General features: G+C 37.3%; 1 protein-coding gene across 1 annotated transcript in view; it reads left to right on the top strand.

Moving 5' to 3' along the window:
• The window catches only part of KY (kyphoscoliosis peptidase), a 95,330-nt gene extending 74,089 nt beyond the window's left edge, over window positions 1–21,241 (top strand). The window contains exons 9-11 of the mRNA XM_051985591.1: window positions 2,227–2,415; window positions 7,199–7,389; window positions 20,213–21,241. Coding sequence (XP_051841551.1) covers window positions 2,227–2,415; window positions 7,199–7,389; window positions 20,213–21,105 — 1,273 coding nt within the window. The 3' untranslated portion in view covers window positions 21,106–21,241. The remainder of the gene's footprint in view (window positions 1–2,226; window positions 2,416–7,198; window positions 7,390–20,212) is intronic.
• Window positions 21,242–22,301: the final 1,060 nt, after the last annotated feature.

The raw sequence follows: 22,301 nt of genomic DNA, 5'->3' as shown, positions 1-22,301 counted from the left end.
TTTGCTACTAATCGTTTTCGAACCAGTCAATTTTGCATCTGGAGAGACAGCAGACTCCCAGATCTGGACTCTCTATCATCAGAAAACCACAAATTTAAGAAAACCCTAATTCCTTGTATTTATAATTACAATTTCAAAGTACTTTAGTTAGATTCTATTATTTGATGATAATTGTAGCAAACAGTTGTCTAGAGCTTTAAAATTTATAAAGTACTTTATATTCATTATCTTATTTGGTCCTTATAACCACATGAAGAAATTTAATGGGAAGTATATGATATAGTGGGATAGATTAACTTGAAATCAGAAAGAGACTTGGGTTTAAATCTCACTTCCAACATTTTTAGTCACATGATTCTGTCCAGGTCATTTAGCTAATCAGAACCTCAGTTTCCTCATCTATAAAACAAGATAAATAATAGCAACTAATTGTCAAGGTTGAGGTGATGATCAAATGAAAGAATGCATATAACGTGCTTTTCAAACTTTAAAGTGCTCTATGAATTAGCTATTTTTATTATTAGGTAATTACTTTGGACAAGTATTATCATCCCCATTTTATAGGCAGAGAAGCTGTGGCTTTAAAAAAAATTTAGCTATCTTATCCTGTGTCATACAGATCTAAATACCAGACCATTGTGCTTATAATTATAGGGTTTAAAGTTGAAAAGGACCTTAGCTGGAAGGAAATGTCTCATTCAGTGCTGTCATTTAACAAATGATGAAATTGGAGTCCAGAAACAGGAAGAGATTTCTCCAGAATCACATAGGTAACAATATAGTGTGGATTCAAACCCAACTCTTTTTAATTCTGATTCTACCACTCTTTTGCAGTGCATCCCATGTGATCCTCATAACAACTTTCCAATCTACACAGGTTCTTAATCTAGGGCATGTGAACTTTAAAAAATTGATAAACAAATTTCAATAGAATTAATTTCCTTAGTATCCAATGTATTTTATTTTATGCATTTAAAAGTATTTTTCTGTAATGGAGTCCTTGGGCTTTGCCAGATAGCCAGATGACATTATGATACAAGAACCTTTATTGTAAGACTAATAGGAAGAAGTACCACTTAACTCTATTTGGCAGGTGAAAGAACAGAGACAAGAAAAAGTTATGACTTCCCTAATATCACATATTTAGTTAGTAACAGCCACGCCTAGATCCTGAATCTCTAACATACTCCAGAGCTTTTTCCACTGTAGCAGGCAGAATGCCTCAGTCAACCCAACCAGTGATGTCTAGGAGAAAAGGATCTTGGGATTATCAACATAGAGCTGTGAGGAGACAGCATATACATAGAACCTCAGATCTAGAAAGAACCTAGATTCCATCAAGTCTAATTCATTCATCTTGAAGAGGAGAAAACTGAAAATTAGAGAGCTCCAATGACTTTGTCTAAGCTAAGGTCAAACACAATAACTTGTTAGTAACCAACTATCTTTGCTATAACATATGGTAGAGGCCAACACAAAGCTAAACAAAGAGAATTCGAGAGAAAAGAAGGAACAAAGAAATGAAAAACCAATGAGAGACCAAAGACAAAAGAAAGGGGGAGAGAAGGAGGCTCAGAGAGGGGTAAAAAATAGATAGTGAACTAACGAATGTAAAAGAAAGAGAAAGCAGAAAAATCTCACTGAAAATTCTGAAGGACTCATGATGAAAAATGCTATTCGCCTTCAGAAAATGAACTGATGAAGTCTGATTGCAGATTGAAATATTCTTTTTTTAAACTTTCTTTATTGTTATTGGGGGTTTTTTTTTGGTCTGCATTTTCTTTTGCAACATGGCTAAAATGGAAGTGTTTTGCATGACTGCACATGTATAATCTCTATCAAATCACTTGCCTTCTCAAGAAGGGAGAAAAAAGAGAAGAAGGGAGAGTATTTGAAAATCAAATTTTTAAAAAATAATGTTAAAATTTTTGCTTCCATGTAATTGAGCAAAAATAAAATTAAATGTTGATGCAAATATAAAAAAAATTGAAAAACCAAATATAAAATGATACGGAACTTTCCTGGAGAAATGAATGATAGTAATAATAAGCATGAGATAATGATATAGCAGCTAGAGGACAACTCAGTCTATTTCAATCTTGCATCTTCTGCTGCTCCTGACACCTCAGGCATCACAGGTTATATCCCCTTGAAAGCATCAGAGTAGATGAGAGACAATCTTTCTGCACAGGAGGTGCTGCTCATTAATTCTCTCCTTCCCCATAGGATTGCAGGAGTGCATTGTGTGACAGTGGCTGGATACTCCAAAGGCTATGGCTACCAAACTGGACAGAGTTTTTCAGGGGAATATGACCATGCCTGGAATGCTGTTTACTTGGAAGGAAGATGGCATCTATTGGACAGCACTTGGGGAAGTGGCCTGGTAGATCGTGCCACCACCAAATTCACTTTCATGTAGGTATCCTTCCTTGTTTCCATTGAATTCAGAGAAATGGGAGACAAAGGGAGAAGAAGGCTCTTTGGATTTTTTGGAGCTTCTTTCTCATTTGCACACTCTTACAAAAGATGACTGTCATAAATTTCCTTGCAGATAGGTTCATAAAGGTATCAAAATTATAGTGATGCTCCTATAAAGTGACCAGAACCACCTCCTACCCCTTAATTAAATCCTATAGCTTCCCCATCACTAACCTAGGAAAGCACTGGGCTACAGCAAACATATTCAGTTTCCCTTTCCCAGACTCCACATCTCATCCTTTGGCCTTGTCCCTTTACCCCAAACATAACTTTTCATTAAAAAAAAAAAAGGTGAAATCAGATTAGCAAAGAGGAATCAAGTTTATTCTGTTTCTTTTGATTTATCTTAGGACTTGGGAATATAAATACAGATTCTGACTAAAATCCAAACAATAACTCAGTGAAATTCAAAGTAGCTTCAGATAAGTGATTAAGGTTAATCTTCCCAATTCTTAGAATTGGGAAGACTCAGGAGCAAATAATGTTTCATACACTTATCTTTCTGTGTGGTCAAATCATTTACTGTCTCTCTATCTCAGTTTACTTATCTGTAAAATAAGAGGATTGGAGTGAATGACCTCTAAGGTCACCTATAAATCTATGACCCTATAGTGCTCTGAAGTCACAGGGTCTATCTAGATAGAGCCTACTTGAGTGGACGATTAATGCTGCCCTACTTTATACTGTTTAGGATCATATCCCTGAAGCTATATATACATAGTCTTTCATTCAGGAGTGGAGGGAGACTCTGAGGAACTGGCTGCAGGCAGACACATTCACTCTTGTCTGTTGAGAGGAAGAACAATGAGAAAAATACTGTTTGTTAGAAACAATAAGCTGTATTTCTAATCATGTGTGTTTCTGAGGGAGACACATTCCACAGGGAAAGTAATGTCAGTAGAACGAACAGGATCCATATACTATCATATATAACTTTCTAATCCTCTTGGCCCTTGACCAAACACTAGTCCTTTTCTTCTAATGTCATCCTTTACATATCCAATGAAATCACTATCCTTGGTCACCCAAATCCAGCCTGGTAGCCACACATGTCTAGCCTAAACAAAGACTTTCTAACAGAGGAGCTACCCTGTCACAGAAAATCGAAGTTCCCACTCCTTTGCAAATACGATTTGTGACCCTTACCATCAGGTTGGAGCAGCTAGCTGGGCCTGGAATCAAGACTTGAATTCAAATCTGGCTTCAGGCACTTACTAGGTGACCCTGGGCACTTAACCCTGTTTATCTCAGTTTTCTCATGTGTAAAATGAGCTGAAGAAGGAAAGAACTAACCACTCCAGTGTCTTTGCCAAGAAAGAATAGGATACAACTTAAATAACTCGACAACAATAACAATTACCATCAGGCTCTATGGGATCCACTGAACTGCACAACATAGGTCCAACATTAAAATTCTAGAACACAATTGCAGAATTGAAAGGGACCTCTGCATTCACCCATTTCACTCTATTGTCTAGAAGGAATCCTTTCTACAATATTTTCTTTAGGGAAATATCGTGGAGAGGAGCTTCAAGTGATAGGGAGCTCCTTACCTCCCAAGACAGCTCATTCCATTTTGAGGCAGCATTAATTGGAAGGTTTTTTTCCCCATGAATTAAGCCAAAATCTATGTCACTCTAACTCCCACCCATTATATCTAGTTCTGCCCTCTGGGACTGATTAAAACTAGTTTAATCTCTCTTCTATATGGCAGTCAAGGAGGTTTAGGATCATAGGTTTAGAGTTGCAAAGGAGCTTAGAAGTCATTTCAGACAATCCCTTATTTTAAAGATGAGGGAACTGAGACCCTCTGAAGTTAAACGACTTGTCCAAAGTTAAATAGCCAGTCAACAATACAGCCAGGATTCAAACTCAGGTCTGCTAACTCCCTTCAAGCACAATACTCTCTCCATTGTACTTTACATTCCTAATTAAAAGAAGGGATTATATCCCTCTCTATCTCTACTCTACTCTAGGCTGAGCATTCCCAATCCCTTTAATCATCCTCATTTTCCAGTATCTTTATACCCCTGATAACTTTCTTCTGGACATGTTCCAGTTGTCAATGTCCTTCCTAAATTGGGACACCCAAAACTCACTATCAATATGACAAAATATAACAAACCTTTCATCTCTATCATTCTGATATTCCATCATGCACCCTAAACTCTGATCTCTGGGACACTCCTTGGACTCTCTCCAGCATAAAATCAATCTTCTGATCATCATTTGTTGTATCTAGATACTGAAGCAGTTCTAAATCCATCTAACTCTACAGATGCAGTGTACATCTTTCCATCTATCCACAAGAATATGATAAGAATTCTTTGTTAAATTACTGCTGAAGTCCAGGTATATCTAAGACATTTTCCTAATCTGCCAACATTATCACTTTGTCAAGAAAGAACATAATATTAGTCTGGCATTGTTATTCATCATGAGCTTATCCTAGCTCAGAAAGATCCCTGTTTTCTTTTCTATATGCTCACAAACCACCCCTTTAATGAAGGGTTGTTCCAATTCTGTTATTTTGTGAGAAATAAAAGTTTAGCTTACTAGGCCATAGTTTGAAAAGTTTACCTTCTCCCACTTTTCAAAGCTCAGGCTATTTGCCTTTCTCCAGTCTTTAGCTTCTATCCTTTTCTTATAGTTGTTTTTTCCCCCAAGATCAGTAACACACTCATGAATTCTTTTATCATCATGGAATGTAGTTAATGCAAACATGGTAGAATAAATTTATTGAGATGATCTGTTAGAACCTCCTTATCTTGGCTTTCAATTGCATTTTTGTCCTATATATTCCAGTCCAAAAACTGTGACTTCTACGTAATGTGACTGGAGACAGCAGAAACTGGGATGGTGAATGAAAGTTTTCACTGGCTATAAGTCAGTCTATGGCATTTACTGAACTTTGTGCAGAGTTTTCTAAGTGCTACATTCAACCCTTTTCCTAATATTGCTATTACCTTCCTTCTTTCAGTCACCTAAGCTCAAAACTATAGACTCAGATTCTGTAATTTTTTCAGATGTATCATTTCTTGTTTTGTGTAGCCATTAAGAGATACTGTGTCTGGTCATCAAGCATGAAAGCTCTTTATAAGCATAAATAGCTCCATCCATGTTTGAATTCTCCACATTAACTAGCAGAGATCTGGGGCTCTCCTATAAGGTCACAAGAATTTCATCTCTCCCCTTTTGTTTCTGCAAAACTCTTGGAACAAAAGCAGAATATTAGGCTAGGAGGCCGTCGATATGCTAATAGACTAGAATAGAGCATATCTTTCCTTCATCAGATCCAATCTCAAAGGTCTCATTATTCACCCAGTGTACTGGCCCAGGGCAAGGAGCCTACATAATGATCTATAAGATATGTTTCCAACTCTCATTCCTTTTTTTTATTTAATAGAGGGAAAAAACCGTCTGCTTTTAAAAATTGAAATCTTAACAAACCTGTCTCCTTCCCAATATATTACCCTTCAACTTCTACTTTATAATTATAGTTGTATATATCACTTGCCCTTTATTTGAGTGAGCAAACATTTTCTTCTCGATACTACATTTGGTCCCCATGAGCCAGCCCTTAATTGTCCTAAAATTCTAAAACAATTCTAAACAAGGATAATCCAGTATTGAACCATCCTTTTGGTGCCTTTCAGGCTATAAAATCACAAATTCGAGTTTAAATGAACCTTAGAGGTCATCTGGTCTAAATCCTTAATTTATAGATTAGGAAATATAACATCCCAGAGAAGTTAAGTAACTTTCCTGCAATCACACTGGAATTGAACCAAGATCTTCTTCTTCCACTTCAACTCTGTGTCCTTAGTACTGCATCCAATTCCCACAAATGATGGTGTGTCTGTGTGCAGTGGTGGCTTTCTTATTAATGTTGTGCCCTAGAAAGCCTGCAGGGATGAAGCGCTGATAATAAATGTATTTTTTTTAGCATGTCACTGCAAGGCTGAGTTAAATAGCCCCATAATGAAGCAACTAAAAAACAATTTAGGAGAACAAGGGTATTGTCCATTTCCAGTCACTCCCTATCCTAACACACTCCACCTCACCCCCACTTCCCACCTTGCCTGATTGTTTGAGGTCTAGACTGAGTTTTGCACCTTTGCTCTTTTTGGTCTTAAAAACAAAACTCTTAAATAACTATCTGTCTAATGGATGCCCTAAGCCTGACAAATCCACAAATAAATACAGGTCATATCCATTGTGTCAAAGGAATAACACATCAAAGGCATATGATAAAATATGCATTAGGATTTATGAAATAATCTCTACTGTGAAATTAGTGGATGCCAACAAAAGGATACTAAAATTTGCTTTTTCCAGGTTAGAATGATTTCTGTACCAGTCATACCCTCCATCCTAGTATGTGTAGAAAGAACTATGGCTTAGGAGTCACAAGATTGGATTTAAATCTTATCTCTATTATTTAATTCTTATGTGATCTTAAGCAAATCACTTCTCATTTCTAGGTCTCAGTTTCCTCATCTCTAACATGAGGGATTTAAACTAACTGGTTTCTAAAGTTCCTTTTTGCTCTAATTTTATGTTCCCATAATCTTCTACTTCAGAAAACATGATTAAACCAAGAAAATAGAGTATTGTAAATATCTTCAAAGTGACCCTGGATGCTGATGGAAACACAGCTTCTTTTTAGGCTGATCTCTGTGCAGGGCTGCCCATGACTCTGTCTTTCCCTTTGCTGCAGATACAATGAATTCTATTTCCTCACCCACCCTGCCCTGTTCATTGAGGACCACTTCCCAGACAATAAGAACTGGCAACTGCTGAAACCTGTCCAGTCTCTAAGACAATTTGAGACCAATATGTATCACAAGAGTGAATTTTACAACAAAGGGATGCTGGCAGCACACCCAGAGACATCAGTCATCAAAACAGGTAAATGAAGACCCTAAGCCATTTGAACAAACAATGAATGGTTCTTTTGCACAGCATGTTCTGTTCTCTGAAAGGAACCTGTTTTCATCATGTAGGTTAGCTGTTTCTCAATGGGTTAAGAAAGTTTCTCCTCCACAAGGGCCTCAGAGTATAAAAATTCAGGTTAGATAGCAAGACTTTCTGAATTACTGTCATGACATATGAAAGAACAAAGATAGATTTCTAGGTCAGTCGGCAACACTTACTATATATACATAATATGCAAAATATTGTCCAGGGCATTAATTCTTTAATGGGTCATATCCTCATTGGTTTGGACATAGGACATGTGGCACTTTTGAGTCAACCCATTCAATTAGCCCGTATTTATTGAGTATTTGCTGTCTGTTAGTTGCTGTAGTCATAGAGATTATAATAGATTTAGAATCATACAGTCCTTGAATTTAAGGTTTTTTTAACTAGCTACCAAGGACAGCCAAGTGGTTCAGTGATAGAGCCTGGAGTCAGGAAGGCCTGAGTTCAAATGTTGCCTCAGACACTTGCTAGCTATGAAACCCTGTTTTGCCTCAGTGTTTTTATCAATAAAATGAGCTAGAGAAGAAAATGGCAAATTGCTTCCATTATCTTTGCCAAGAAAACCCCAAATAGGGTCATGGAGAGTCAGACATGACTGAAATAGCTGAACAGCAACAACAAATTAAGGATAAATATACAGATAATTTTAAATCCATTTAAAATATGGCAAGGGCATCAAAGCGGTACAAGATGCCACAAGGAGAGAAAATCTAGTAGATTCAAGACATGCTTCATGAGGATGATTAATTTACTGAGGCAGATAAGATTTTAATAGCAGACTTAAATGAGAACATTGCAGATAGATAAAATGTCATGTACAAAAGTGGAGAAGTAAGAAAGCTTCAAAAAATGTTTGGGAGATATCAAGGAATTTGGACTATATTCAGGAGGCAGAGGGGAACTTCTAAAGGTTTTGAGCTGGGACATGGCATGATTAGCATGCTTAGAATATAGTAGAGAGGAGAAATGTGGGGCAGGGAAATCAATCAAGAAGTTGCTGCAATAGTAGAGGCAAGGAATAATGCGGGCTTTGAAAAAAATTGTAACAGTAGAAAGGGAGAAATGGGAACTAGAGGCATTGTGAAGGTAGTCTTTATATTCTCATTACTATTTCTTTGGCAGTTAGGGAATTTAGATCATCAGAGTCTCTTGGGAGATATGGAAAACAAGTCATAGTAGACATATGTGACCTATATTACATCACACAACAAAGAAGATACATACAGATCTAGGATTTCCAGAATAACAATAAATTGCATATGTATAACTACCTTCCAAATTACAGGCTAAAGAGTATAGTATGTATTTCATCTTACAGTAGGGAACCACAGAGGGTTTTTGAGTAGGAAAATTAAATGATCGTGTAGATTTTTTATGGATTAATTTGGCAGTTTTGTGAAGGATTTCTCAGAGAGAAAAGGTATCAAGGGCAAGCAGATCATCTAAGAGTCTATTACAGTCTTCCAGGTGAGGGATGCTGAGGACTCAAAGAAGGGTGATGGCAATGGAGATGTGTTTGAAGAGCCAGAATTTAGCAATGAGGGGTTAAGGAGAGGAAGGAGCCAGAGAAAATTCTTAGGTTTAAAGCTGAGGTGACTCAGGGGACTCTGTTGCCTTTGGAAGAAATAAGGATATTGAGAAGAAGGGCAAGATTTGGATTAAAGAAGATGAATTCAGTTTTAAAATGCTGAGTTTGAGATGCTGTTGAGGAATTCAGGTAAAGGGACCTTGAAGAGAATTCTAAAAGTGAGAGTAGAGCTCAGAGGAGAAATAGAGATTGGAAATGTAAATTTGTGAGTCATCTGCATAGAATATGATGGCTTTAGGCAGAACTTCACCTAATTAATCCTAGGCAGATGGATATATTTCTTATACTTATTCTTCTTTTTCATATTTTTTCTCAATAAATCTGAAAAAAATTTTCTAAATCTATATAGCTAATACTTAGGGCCAATTTTTCCTTTTTCTACTCTTAGTAGTAATGGAGAATATTCGATCACCTTGTCTACTTGAAGATTATTAATGATAATAATTAGCATTATATAGGATATACTTTAGGTTTACATAACACTTTACAAATATTTCCCTTTATCCTTATAACAACGTTGGGAGGTAGAAACTATCATTATCCTTACTTTACAGGGGAGGAAACTGAGGCAGAAATTCAATAACTTGCCCAGGTTCACACACTAGAAAGTGACTGAGGCAAGATTTTAATTTAGGTCTTCTGATACCAACTCCAGCACTCTAGCCTCACCTAGGTGCCTCCTGCTAAACTCAAATACTACCTTCCTCATCACCAACAAAAGCTAGAGCCTCCCTGCTAAACTACTTTGTATTTGTTTATGTGCATATACTTATGTAAGTATATCTTCCTGTCCCCTCCACTTTCTAGATAGAAATTAAACTTCCTGAAAATAGAGATTGTTTCATTTTATAACCCCCAGCATCTAGCAAAGTACTTTGTATACAGTAAGCAATTAATTAATGTTGATTGGTTATAATACAGCCCTGAATCTGAAACGGGCATCTTTTTGCCAGAATATGACTTTATTTGAAATTGAAGTTGTAGAAATGGTCCATCCATCCATATATCCATGTATAAGCCTACTTGTGGGCCTTCTCCAGAGATAGAGAGGATTTCATATGTCAATGATACAGTAACAAAATCACAAGTTTAGAGACAGAGCAGGATAGTAGAGAGAATTCAGGAAATAATCTTTCCAACCAGTGCAATCCATATCAAAGATAGGAATTTTAAAAATAATTATATATAAGTGGCTGTCTTTTGCTGGAAGAACTCCAGATATCTAGCTCCCAGAAAAGTGGTAATAGGAATAGAAAGAATACCTTCACAACATCTCTTATATTCCTATATCTGTTTCTTACTACTTCCACAGCCCTTTCTAAGCCCCATGACTTCTTACCTATATAGACTCTTACAATAACTTTAACTGGACTCCCTGTTTCAAATCTTTCTTCTTTCCATTCTATCCATTCCACATTCAAACAGTTCTTCAGAAGCAATTTTTATTTGTTTCTTTTTTAATGAAGCTGAAATGGGCACTTCTTATGACTTATATGCATTGGTTCTAGTTTTGCCCATCATGGGCAGTAATCTCCATTTGCAAAAGTTCCACATTGATAGGAATGCATTCTCCATACCCACACCAATGAAACAGCCTCTTTGGAAAGTTCCACCATGCTAGAAAGATTCTCATTTTGTGCCTAATTAGAGACAAGATTTAGACCTGGAAAGAACTTAAGAAATAATCAAGTCCAAGAGTTATTAATGTGGGAACCCTTGAACTTAAAGTACTTCAATAACTTTATTTTAACCTAATTGATTTCCTTTATAATGCTATATATTTAATGCATTTTAAAATGTTATTCTGAAGAGAAGTCCATATGCTTCACCAGACTGCTAGAGAAATCCATGAAACAAAAAAAAAATTAGACTGAAAACCTCTGATCTAATCCAGAACTTTAGCTGGCTTGACCAAAGCCAACAACGTGTTGTACTTCAAGTAGTCTTGCTCTTAAAGAAAACAAACCTTGGTTTGACAACTAACTCCATATTAACTCATTTTATGACTGGGCAAGTGACATCACTGCCTCAGGATTAAAACTCCATACCTCAAAAAGCATGTTATTTATAAATTGTAAAGTATCATAAATATAAGCTATTATTGTTACATACAATGACATTATATAAATACAAGTAACAGTATAGGGATTTAGGATCCAGGTCTCCTGCCTACTAAATCTTTGGTTCTACAACACCAAGACTACGTAACCACAACCATCTGTGTATTGCTCAGAAAACCCAAATCACCCTGACCCTGTAAAGATTCTCTTAAGTCAAAGTGTAAATGGTTTATGCTTGAAGAGAAGAAGATCCTGAGTCCCACCTCTCAAGCACAATAACTGGCAACTGTGAATTGTCTGTAGCACCTACATTTGTTCCAGGTGACATGTCCTTTTCAGCTGATGTTAGTTTCTTTAAACAGGTTGTGCTGCTCTCACTTACTTTTTAAAAAGCTATAAATATCTGACAACTCCAGCTGCTAAAATAACAGGGTAAGATTACTTGCTTTTGCATGCTATATGAGGTATAGGGAGCTTTTTTTTTCTATTGAGAACTATTGACACTTAAGAGAAAAAATCAATTGAGGGTCACAAAGACATAAAAAGCAATTTGATTTAATTAAGGTTTGTCTATAGAACCTCTGAGTTTAAAAAGTAGAAAGAATACTTCATTGGGAGTCACAGAATCTGAATTCAAATCCTGGTTCTATTGCCCACTAGCTATTCAATTTTGGAGAAGTCACTTAATGTCTTTCAGCTTCAATTTCCTAATCCTGTGTTGAGGAAATTGTGCTAGATTATCTACAGGGTTCTTTTCAGTCATTGAGCATTTGCAATTGTCATTGATGCTCTTCATCATCCCCTTTGGGATTTTCTTGGTAGGGATACAGGAGTGGTTTGCCATTTCCTTCTCTATCTCATTTTACAGATAAAGAAACTGAGACAAACAGGGTTAACTGACTTTCCCAGGGTCACACAGATAGTAAGTGTCTGAGACCAGATTTGAACTCATCTTCCTGAGTCCAGGCTGAGTGCGCTATTTACTGTGCAACCTAGCTGCCCAATATTTTTGCCAGTTCTAATCTCAATCTTAGTCTGCAGTTCTAGAACATCTAATTCAACCTCTTGTCTGATTCAGACTCTCTTTTCAACATCTCAGTGATGGCTTATAGCTCTAATGAAGAGATTCATTTTGCATATCATGGGCCCTGTCTGACCATCTGGTAAAATCTATTGACTCCTTTTCAGAATAATGATTTTTTTAATGCATAAAATAATATTATAGGGAAAACTGATTATATAGAATAGTTATCAAATATACATATTTAAAATTTAAAATAATAATATAGGGAAAACTGATTATATAGAGTAGTTATCAAATATACATATTTTTTTTAATGGATTAAGAACCCCTGAAGGATTCCAAAAGCCATATAGTACAGTTGCTTCATTTTACAGTTACAAGTTATAGGCCCAGGAAGGCCATGACTTATCCATGGCCACAGAGGTAATAAGTATTGGGATAGAATTCAAATCTAGGCCACCCACCTACAGGCAAAATCTTTTTAATTGCATCATGATAAAGGCATTGCCTTCTCAGGAAGCCCTATCCACCTTCAGATAGCTCTAATTGTTAAGAAATGTTTCCTCCTTTAGAGCTGAAATCACTTAGTTGGCAAGTCATACTCACTGTTCTTAATTCTCCTATGGTACCAAGAAAAACAAGAATGACCCTTCTTTCTCATGATAGCCAATCATTGAAAACAACTAGTGGATTGCTTCTAATTTTCTCAGATAATCACAACCTCATAACCAGCATTTACATAGCACTTTAAGGTTTGCAGAAGATTTTTACAAATATTATTTCATTTTATTCTCATCTGTCCTAGGAGATTGGGTTCTACTATTATCCCCATTTAAAAATGAGGAAATTGAAGTGGATGGAGGTCAAATGATATTGTTCTTTCCATAGTCACACTGCTAGTACATTTCTTAGACCTCCCTATCTTCAGGTCCAGCACTCAATCTGCTATCCCACTTAGCCACCCACTGACTTAATTGCCTCGTGACATAAGGGAGGGCATGTATTATTATCCATTTTTTAAAACAGATGATAAGTTAGTCATAGAATTCCTGAATTGAATGGGACCTCGGAGATATCCTATACCTGAAGCATTAATTCACTTCTACCATCCCCTTCCATATGAAGACCTCCATCCCTTAAAGAAGCCTCTTCTATTCGAGACTGCTTCAAACTTTATCCCTTTATTCAAATGTGGAAGGACCTATGACTTCTTCCATGTAAGGAATTCCTGGGTGGATAATCTTCCATTGAAAGATTACAAAGCATCCATGACTTAGAACAGGGGTCCTCAAACTTCGACCCGCAGGCCAGATGCGACAGCTGAGGACGATTATCCCCCTCACCCAGGGCTATGAAGTTTCTTTATTTTAAAGGCCCACAAAACAAAGTTTTTGTTTTTACTATAGTCCTGCCCTCCAACAGTCTAAGGGACAGTGAACTGGCCCCCTATTTTAAAAGTTTGAGGTGAAGGTAAGTTTTTTAAGGCAGAGGAAGAATTCAGGTCTAAAGCTGGAAAACATTAACTCACTTGTCCCAAGATCACAGTTACTAAGTGTCAAATAATATTTTTAAGCAGTATTTTAATCCAAGTCTTTCCAGCTCTAAATCTAGTACTTACCTGATCTGGCATGCTACATTTTTTTCCTTAGAGAAAGTTGAAATTTTTCTCCCCATACATCCAACCTTTTAAGGAATCTGGTGAATTAGTCTTGTATTTGCTTCTTTCTTAAAAAGCAGAATGGATGGTAATTACAGGTTGTTGTAATCTCTCTGGACCAAAACAAACCTTGGGTACAGTGTTTTGTTCAGTTCAGTACAACTAACAATGTCTATGTGCCTCCTATTTTTGAAGTGATATGTCACACTTTTGGCCAGAGATTAAAAAACCACAAAGTGTCCAAAGAAAGGAAAAAGAGATGTTTAACCAGGAGGATAAAAGGACTGGGAGACAGGGTGGATAGAATTACTGGATCTTTCATTTAAAGCTAGATATCTCATCTATTTCATCCAGTCATTTTAAAGATGAGACAGCTGAGGCCAGTGAAGTTAAATTAATTTTGCCAGGACACAAGGTAATAAGTAGCATGGCCAAGACTGAACTCAGAACCTCTGAATTCAGAGTCATCGCTCCTGCACTGGGGAAAGGGGATAAAGCTTCATGCAAAATAATAATAATTAATATTATTATCAATTGAATATTATTATCAATGAGGATTTGGGGTGAGGTTAGGAAAAAGAAATGAAGATGGGGAAAGAAAAGCAAACAGTCAAAGACTGAAAAAAGACAGTCTGATAAAGAAGGGAAGGTAGAAAGACAATTTAGATATAAAGAGTGAGAGAAATAAAGGAAATAATAAGGGGCCAGTAAAAAGGTAGAAAGGAGTAGAGAGACTGGGGCAGAGGGGGAGAAATAAAAAAGGACTGGAGCTGAGGAAATGGAAGAGGAGGAATGCTCATTAGATTCTTCCTTGCCCATCAAACTGCCCACCCTACAGTTCTTATGAGTTCTGAGCTCTACCCTTTGAAATGCTTATTAACTGATTAACCACCCTCATAATTCTTCCATCCAGAAAGTTAAGTCAAGAGCCAGAGTCCCCATTCAGCCACCCATCCTCATTCCTGCTTTTACACTACTGTTTTTTCTGAAACATTTAAGTGCTCACAGTGTATAAGGCACACAATTTCAGATGAATTGCTTTTCCTTTTCTCATTTCCCTCCATTCTCCCACCCCTGCTAAGGCAAGATTTCTTTGAGTTTTATTGTTATTATTTTCCCTTCTGTGACTTGCATTTCTATAATTCTATGCCACAAGAGGAATCAAATTATTCCAACATAAACTCTAGAAAGACTTGAAAAGTCATCTCTTCATTTTCTTCATTTTAAAATTAAATAAAATAGCTGGTCCAACTTCATACAGGGAACTTCTGGTGAAGCTGGAACTAGAACCCTGGTCTCCTAATTTAAAAATCTTTGGTATCTCTCAAATCATCTTCTAGAAGACTTTATAGAATTGTAGAGTTGGAAAGAAACTCCAAGAATCATCTGCTATGGCCCAAGCATATCAGAACTCCTCCAAAAAATCATACTATACACAACAGACATTTATTAAACATCTGCTTGAAGACCTCTAATGTCAGGGAACTTATTACTCCCAAAGAGTCACAATCCATTTCTAATTTTAGGAATTATTTTCTTATATACAACCAAAATATGTCTCTCTTGGACTTCTGTCCTTTGCTCATACTAGGACTAAACAGACTAAGCCTAGTTCCTCTTTCATGTGACAAGTGTTGATATACCTGAAGATAGCTGTCGTGTGTCCCCTCTATTTTTGTTTTTCCAAGCTAATCATCCTTAGCTGCTTTAACCAATCCTCATAAAGCATGATTTTGAGACTTCTGATCAACTTGTCTTTGGATCTGCTTCAGTTTATCAATATTGTTCCTGAAAGATGGCATGGTAAATCAGATGCAATATTCTAGATGTGGCAGCTAGGTAACCCAATGGATAAAGCAACAGGCCTAAAATCTGAAGGATCTGAATTCAAATGTGACCTCAGACATTTACTAGATCCTAGGCAAGTCACTTAACCCTATTTACCCTGGTTTCCTCATTTGTAAAATGAGCAAGGGCAGGAAATGGCAAGCCACTCCAACATTTTTGCCAAGAAAACCCCAAACGGGACCACAGAAAGTTGAACATGATTAATCAATAAAAACAACAACAATTCCAGATATGGTCTGGCTATACCAGTTTTAATCCTAATTTATGAGGTCAAGTGAAAGACAAGTGGCCCTCACTAATGAAGATATTAAAGTTCAAATTGTATCTTGTTCAGATACAACAAAACACAGGTGTCACTGGGAATAAGATCCATGAATCCTAATTCTTAGGTCAGAGGCTGCCCGTTCAACCATCTGCTTCCCAGAAGGTACCAATGAATATATCTAAGTTTTAAGTTATTGAGCTTATAACATTTTCCTCTGATCTCCCCTGGAAGTGATAGGGAGCCATTGGAGTTTATTAAATAGGGGATGATACAGTCAGAACTTCTCTTTAGGAAGATAAATTTAATAGGTTAGCAGTGGATGGGGTTTAAGGCATGGGAGACCAACCAGAAGGCTATTGAAACATTCCAAAAGTGAGAAGGACTGTTGCAGTGTCAGAGGAAAGAAGAGGACATATACCAGAGATATTATTTTGGTAAAATCAGTAGGCCTTAGCAATTGATTGAATAGGAGGGATGGGAGGGGGAGGTTAAGAGACAGTAAGGAATAAAGAATGACACCCAGGTTGTGAGTCTCAATGACTAGAATGATGATACCCTTCATAGTACTAGGGAAGTTTGGAAGAGAAAAGGTTTGGAGTGGGAGCAAAGAAAATAATAAATTGAGTTTTGTAGATACTAATTTTGAAATTTCTAATAGACAATTGTAGATGTAATACTGGAGATTAGAAGAAAGATTATGACTAAATAGATCTATAAATCATCAGCTTAGTTGTGATAATTAAATCTATGGGAGTTGATCAGGTCACCAAGTGAAATAGTACAAATGAGAACAGAAGAGGGCCCAGGATGGAACTCTGAGGGATACCCACAATTATTAGGTATGACTTAGATGAAGATACAGCAAAGGATATTGCAAAGTGGTTGAACAAGTACGAAGGTAAGTAGGATATCATAGAAGTCTAGTATCAAAAAGATGGTTATTGACAGTATCTAAGAGAAGAGTCAAGAAGGAAGAAAACTGAGAAAATCTCATTAAATATGGCAATTGGGAAATCACTGGTAACACTGGAGAATGTTGAATAAATAGAAAATTGAGAAGAGAGTGAAAGGAAAAAAAGTGGAAAACATCTCTTGTAGACATCCTTCTGTAGGAGTGTAGCCATAAAAGAGAATAGTTATAAGAGGATAATGGGCAAGGATGGGTGGATCAAATGAAAATTTATTGAAGATGGAAGAGACATGGGTTTGTTTGTGGGTAGTGGGTAGTGGAAGCACTAGTAGACAAAGAAAGATTGAATATAAGATTGAATGGAGTGGGGGTAATAGAAGGAGCAATCTGCTAGAAAACTTGGGATCACTTGTATAGGTGGAGGCTTTTACCTTAGCATGGACTCTCAGACTAATACCTTTCTGCTTTTCTTTTCCAAGGATGCCTTAAATGTTTGGTTTCCAGCTTGCTAACTATGAAATAACAATCCAAGTGGACGTATCTAGCAAGGAACTAGAGATAGAACTGAAACTCATGGGAGAGGTTCTGCCAAAATTTGGGACTCATTAGCAGAATGGTGGTATTGAAGCCATAAGGGTGAATAAGATCTCCAAAGAGTAAGGCTAGAGACAACCTTAGAGAATGCCCACTAATGAAAGTGAAAAGGAAAGCAAAAAAGCAGAAAGGTATTAATCTGAGAGGTAAACTCCCAACCAAAACAGTGCAATGCAGCAGAAGCGTGGAGAAGAAATGCCCAATGGAAGGGGGAGGGTTCAGAGGCTGCAGTGAGATTTAGAAGGATGTGGTCTAAGAAAATGTCATTGGATCTGATGATTAAAAGATGATCTTTGATAGAGGACTGGAGGCTGAATCTGTATTACAAGATATCAATGAATACAATAGATTTTGTACATTTATTTGAATAGTTGGGGAGTAAAAAAAGAAGAGAAATAGGTCAGGGTTATCTGGAGCCAACAAATGGATCCAGCGAGAATTATTGGATTTGGATTATGTGAGTGTGTTTTAAATTGAGGGATTATCTGCCTGTGTTAAAAAGAGAGAGGGGAACAAGGCTGAAAATGTGTGTTTTCTATAACAATGTTTTCCACTTTGACCCTTCCCCTGAAGTTTGCTTTGCCCTGAAATTACAGAGAATAGTCCAAAGTCAAGGGACCTATATGGTCCCTTCCAACTCTTAACATTCTATGATTCATTTCCTACTCAGATTTAAGAAATCCATTGATAAGAAGAAAGGAAATGTACGATTCTTGCAAAGGTCATGAAACTACCTTTTTATCATATTTTAAATACATCAGTAAAAGGAGCTAATAAGGTTGATTCAGATCAAAAAAAAAATGGTAAGCATATGTAAAAGATAAAGACTCAGTATAGCAACACTGAGTTCACCTGAGAGTCTCAGCCTAAAGTAAGAAAAAGGGATGGATGGAAGTAAGAGGACTTGAGAGCAAGTCCCTCATCTGATACTATCTATGTGACCTTGGACAAGCCTCTTGGACCAATAAAGCTCCTTCTCACTCTAAATCTGTGATCCTTCATGTGTATAGGATTTTGAGGTTTATAAACCACAAAAAGCAAGTTCTCAATTTATCTTTTGCTGTTGGGAGAGACAGAAAAAACTGGATAAATAAAGTTCCTTTATCTCACTTTTGCCAGTAGTTTCAATCTCCTCTTCCTCTAAGACTCTGAAAAGAGCTAAAATGTACTAGCTTGAATTCCTCTGATTGCTAGGGAAATGAATTCAAAAAAGAAAAATGAATACACAGAGAGGAAGAACAAAAAAGCCCAATGAAACATTTGCTGCTGACAGATTAAGACTATAGGCTTTAGATCTGGAAAGGACTATACAAATAATCCACTCTATCCTCCATGTTTTACAGTTGAGGAAACTGAGGCCTGGAGAAAAAATACATTGATTTATCCAAGGTCAAGTAGATTATTAAAAAAAAAACTTGGGATCTTTAATCTTGCTTTTCTGACTCCAAATTCAATGACATTTTCCCTATACTTTGCTGATTTGCAGAGACCACATCGCCAGTCTCTAAATCAAGGATTCTCTACCTTTTTGTGACCCTTTAGAAACTAGTAAAGCCTATAGACTCCTCCAAATAATGTTTTTGTTTTCATCATTTTCAAAAGACATGCTAAATTTTAATTAAAGAGGAGTAAAAAAGAAAAATATATTTTTAATCCAAATTCACAGACATCTTAAAATGCATCCAAAGATTTCTTTGGGATCCATGGACCTCATGTTAAGAACTCTTGTCACAGTAACAGAAGTGCTTGATGAAGTTAATGAATGAAATCTTCCAGCACAGTACTTTGAACTCAATAGAAATTTTATAAATTGATATTGAAAGAATGGATGAATGGTCAGTATGTTATCATATATAGGAGAAGTTCAACTTCACATATAAACTTCTTCCTATTTTCTAGGTCAATCCAGAGAAGCATTTTGTTCTCAGTCAGTTCAGGTGGACAAATAATGATTTATTTATGAAATGCCTATTGTGTGGCAGGTACTGTGCTAGGTGATATGATTCCAAAAAAAAATAAATAATTGGAGGCCTTCAGGAAGCCTGAATTTATTGATGAACATAAGGGAAGCTTCTTTTTTTATTATTATAGCTTTTTATTTACAAGATATATGCATAAGTAATTTTTCAGCATTGACAGTTACAAATCCTTTTGTTCCAACTTTTCCCCTTTTTCCCCTCCCCCAGATGGCAGGTTGATCAATAAATGTTAAATATGTTAAAGTATATATTAAATACAATATATGTATACATGTCCATACAGTTTATTTTGCTGTGTAAAAAGAGTCGGACTTTGAAATAATGTACAATTAGCCTATGAAGGAAATCAAAAATGCAGATGGGCAAAAATAGAGGGATTGGGAATTCTAGGTAGTGGTTCACACTCATCTCCCAGAGTTCTTTCACTAGGTGTCGCTGGTTCAGTTCATTACTGCTCCATTGGAACTGATTTGGTTCATCTCATTGGTGAAGATGGCCACATCCATCAGAATTGATCATCATATAGTATTGTTGTTGAAGTATATAATGATCTCCTGGCCCTGCTCGTTTCACTCAGCATCAGTTCATATAAGTCTCTCCAGACCTTTCTGAAATCCTCCTGTTGGTCATTTCGTACCGAACAATAATATTCCATAACATTCATATACCACAATTTGTTCAGCCATTCTCCAATTAATGGGCATCCACTCTGTTTCCAGTTTCTGGCCACTACAAAGAGACCTGCCACAAACATTCTTACATATACAGGTTTCTTTCCATAAGGGAAGCTTCTAACAGGGTTTTTGTCTTTCTTTCCCTACAGTAAAAGGAAAAGCCACCATTTCCATTGAGAGCTGCTCTCCAACCCTCTTCATGTTCATGCTCAATGGAAAGCAGGAAAATGGCATAATGACTTTCAAGAAGAATGGGATGAAGCTGGAGGTATACCCTCAGACCACTGGCTCCCACAAATTACAGATCTTTGCTAAAGGCAACTCAGACCTCTACAGCTCTGTGCTGGAATATACTGTGGAATGCAACTCGGTGGACAGAAGCATCCAGCTTCCTTCGGAGCTCCACCAGCCGGTGGGTCCCAGCTGGTTCTCGGAGCAAGCAGGCATCCTGAAGCCCTCACACCCTGATCCCATCATCCACACCAAGGATGGGCGCTGCTCCATCAGCTTCGGAGTGGAGGAAGGCATCAGTATTTTAGCCTCATTACACGGAGATGAGAAAATAACCGAGGAGATGCAGCGACGTTACATCTTCCAGGTCCACGGGGAAAAGAGAACAGAGCTGAAAGTTCAGCTCCCCTATGCAGGGAAGTTTGCCCTGAAAATCTTTGCCAAGAAGAGGTTGGATCCAGGCAACTATGTCTTCATCTTCAATTACCTCCTCTGTTGCTCTAACACTAAAGTGAAATGGCCCGTGTTCCCAGAAAGTTTTGGCAACTGGGGTCAGGACAATGAGCTGCTAGAACCTCTGTCCGGGGTGCTGCCGGCCAACCGGAATATCCCATTTAAGCTTAAGCTCCATGGGGTAGCAGAAGCACTAGTGAAAGGGCAGGACACGTGGCCCCTGACGCTGAGCCAAGATGGCTACTGGGAGGGCACCTGTAATACAGCCGGTTGCCGAGAGGTTTACGTCATGGTCTTGGAGAATGCCAACCACAACTTCTACTCCTACATCCTGAAATACAAAGTGACAGCCCAATAACAATCCTTGACCTCCCTCTACTCCATCTTTCTGGATGGACATTTCTCATTTTTCTAGCTCAGTAAAGTTAGAATAATAGACAGAGAGAGAGGGGAAGGGAGAGAAAGGAGAGGAGAGGAGAAAGAGAGAGAGAGAGAGAGAGAGAGAGAGAGAGAGAGAGAGAAAGAGAGAGAGAGAGAGAGAGAGAGAGAGAGAGAGAGAGAGAGAGAGAGAGAGAGAAGGAAAGAATTAACCTATAAGATAGCATCATCCCAGAAATAGAAAGGGCCTGAAAAAAGCTAGTTGCTAGTCATTGTACGGCCTCCTGCTAACTCACTGAGTGATCTTCATGAAGTCACTTATCTACTCAGTAATTCAGTTTTCCTTTTTGCAGAGAGTATAATGATACTTATCCCCTTTTCATTTTGCAAGGAAGTTGTGAGAATAAGATGATAGATGTGAAGGTACTTTGGAAGAAAAGGTGCTATATCCATCCAAGGTTTTGTGATCATAATAAAACCCTGTTATAATGTTGATGTGGGGGAACAAGGATACTGACCATATTATAGGGTTTCCTCATTGTAAAGAGAGAATTGCCCTCAGTGTTCAGGGTCCATGAAATGATCACAGAGGAGAAATCAAATCCATTCAATACTAAAGGGTAGAATTGTATAGTATTTAATGTAAAGAGAATCTAGACTCACTGAAAAGAAACACACATACATACACATACACAAACACACACACACATACACACCCCTTCTCCCAAGTCCATCTGGAAATGATAGTGTTCAAAGCTTTCAGACAGTGTTCCTTCTACCCCATTTTCTCTCCCTTCTGTTTCCTTTTGTTGACAGTCAGACAATCCATGTCAGGATCAAAAAAGCCCACATGAGAATCCATCATCCTCATTGCCCTCTCAAGGTCCCACACAGCCAAAAGACATAGTCCTTGACCTCTTGAATCTTGGGTTCCATCTAATGCATTAAAAATGACAACCTGAGAGGTGGACTGGCAAAAGCCAAAATAGAGGATGTGTCAGAGTACACAGAGAATTTAAAAACAAAAACAGTGTTCATTTCTTCCTTATTCCAACTCTTATTTTAAAGGGAGCCTGAAATTAGTTTTACAAACACACACAGAGAGACACGCGTACACACAAAGCCTCTCTGAACAGTAAAATAGTAAGCATTTTATCTTATATATGTAATTATATA

Source organism: Antechinus flavipes, chromosome 3, assembly GCF_016432865.1.
Source record: "Antechinus flavipes isolate AdamAnt ecotype Samford, QLD, Australia chromosome 3, AdamAnt_v2, whole genome shotgun sequence".
NCBI lineage: Eukaryota > Metazoa > Chordata > Mammalia > Dasyuromorphia > Dasyuridae > Antechinus > Antechinus flavipes.
The sequence above is the reverse complement of the archived record's forward strand: the minus strand, read 5'-3'. Positions and strand labels throughout refer to the sequence as shown.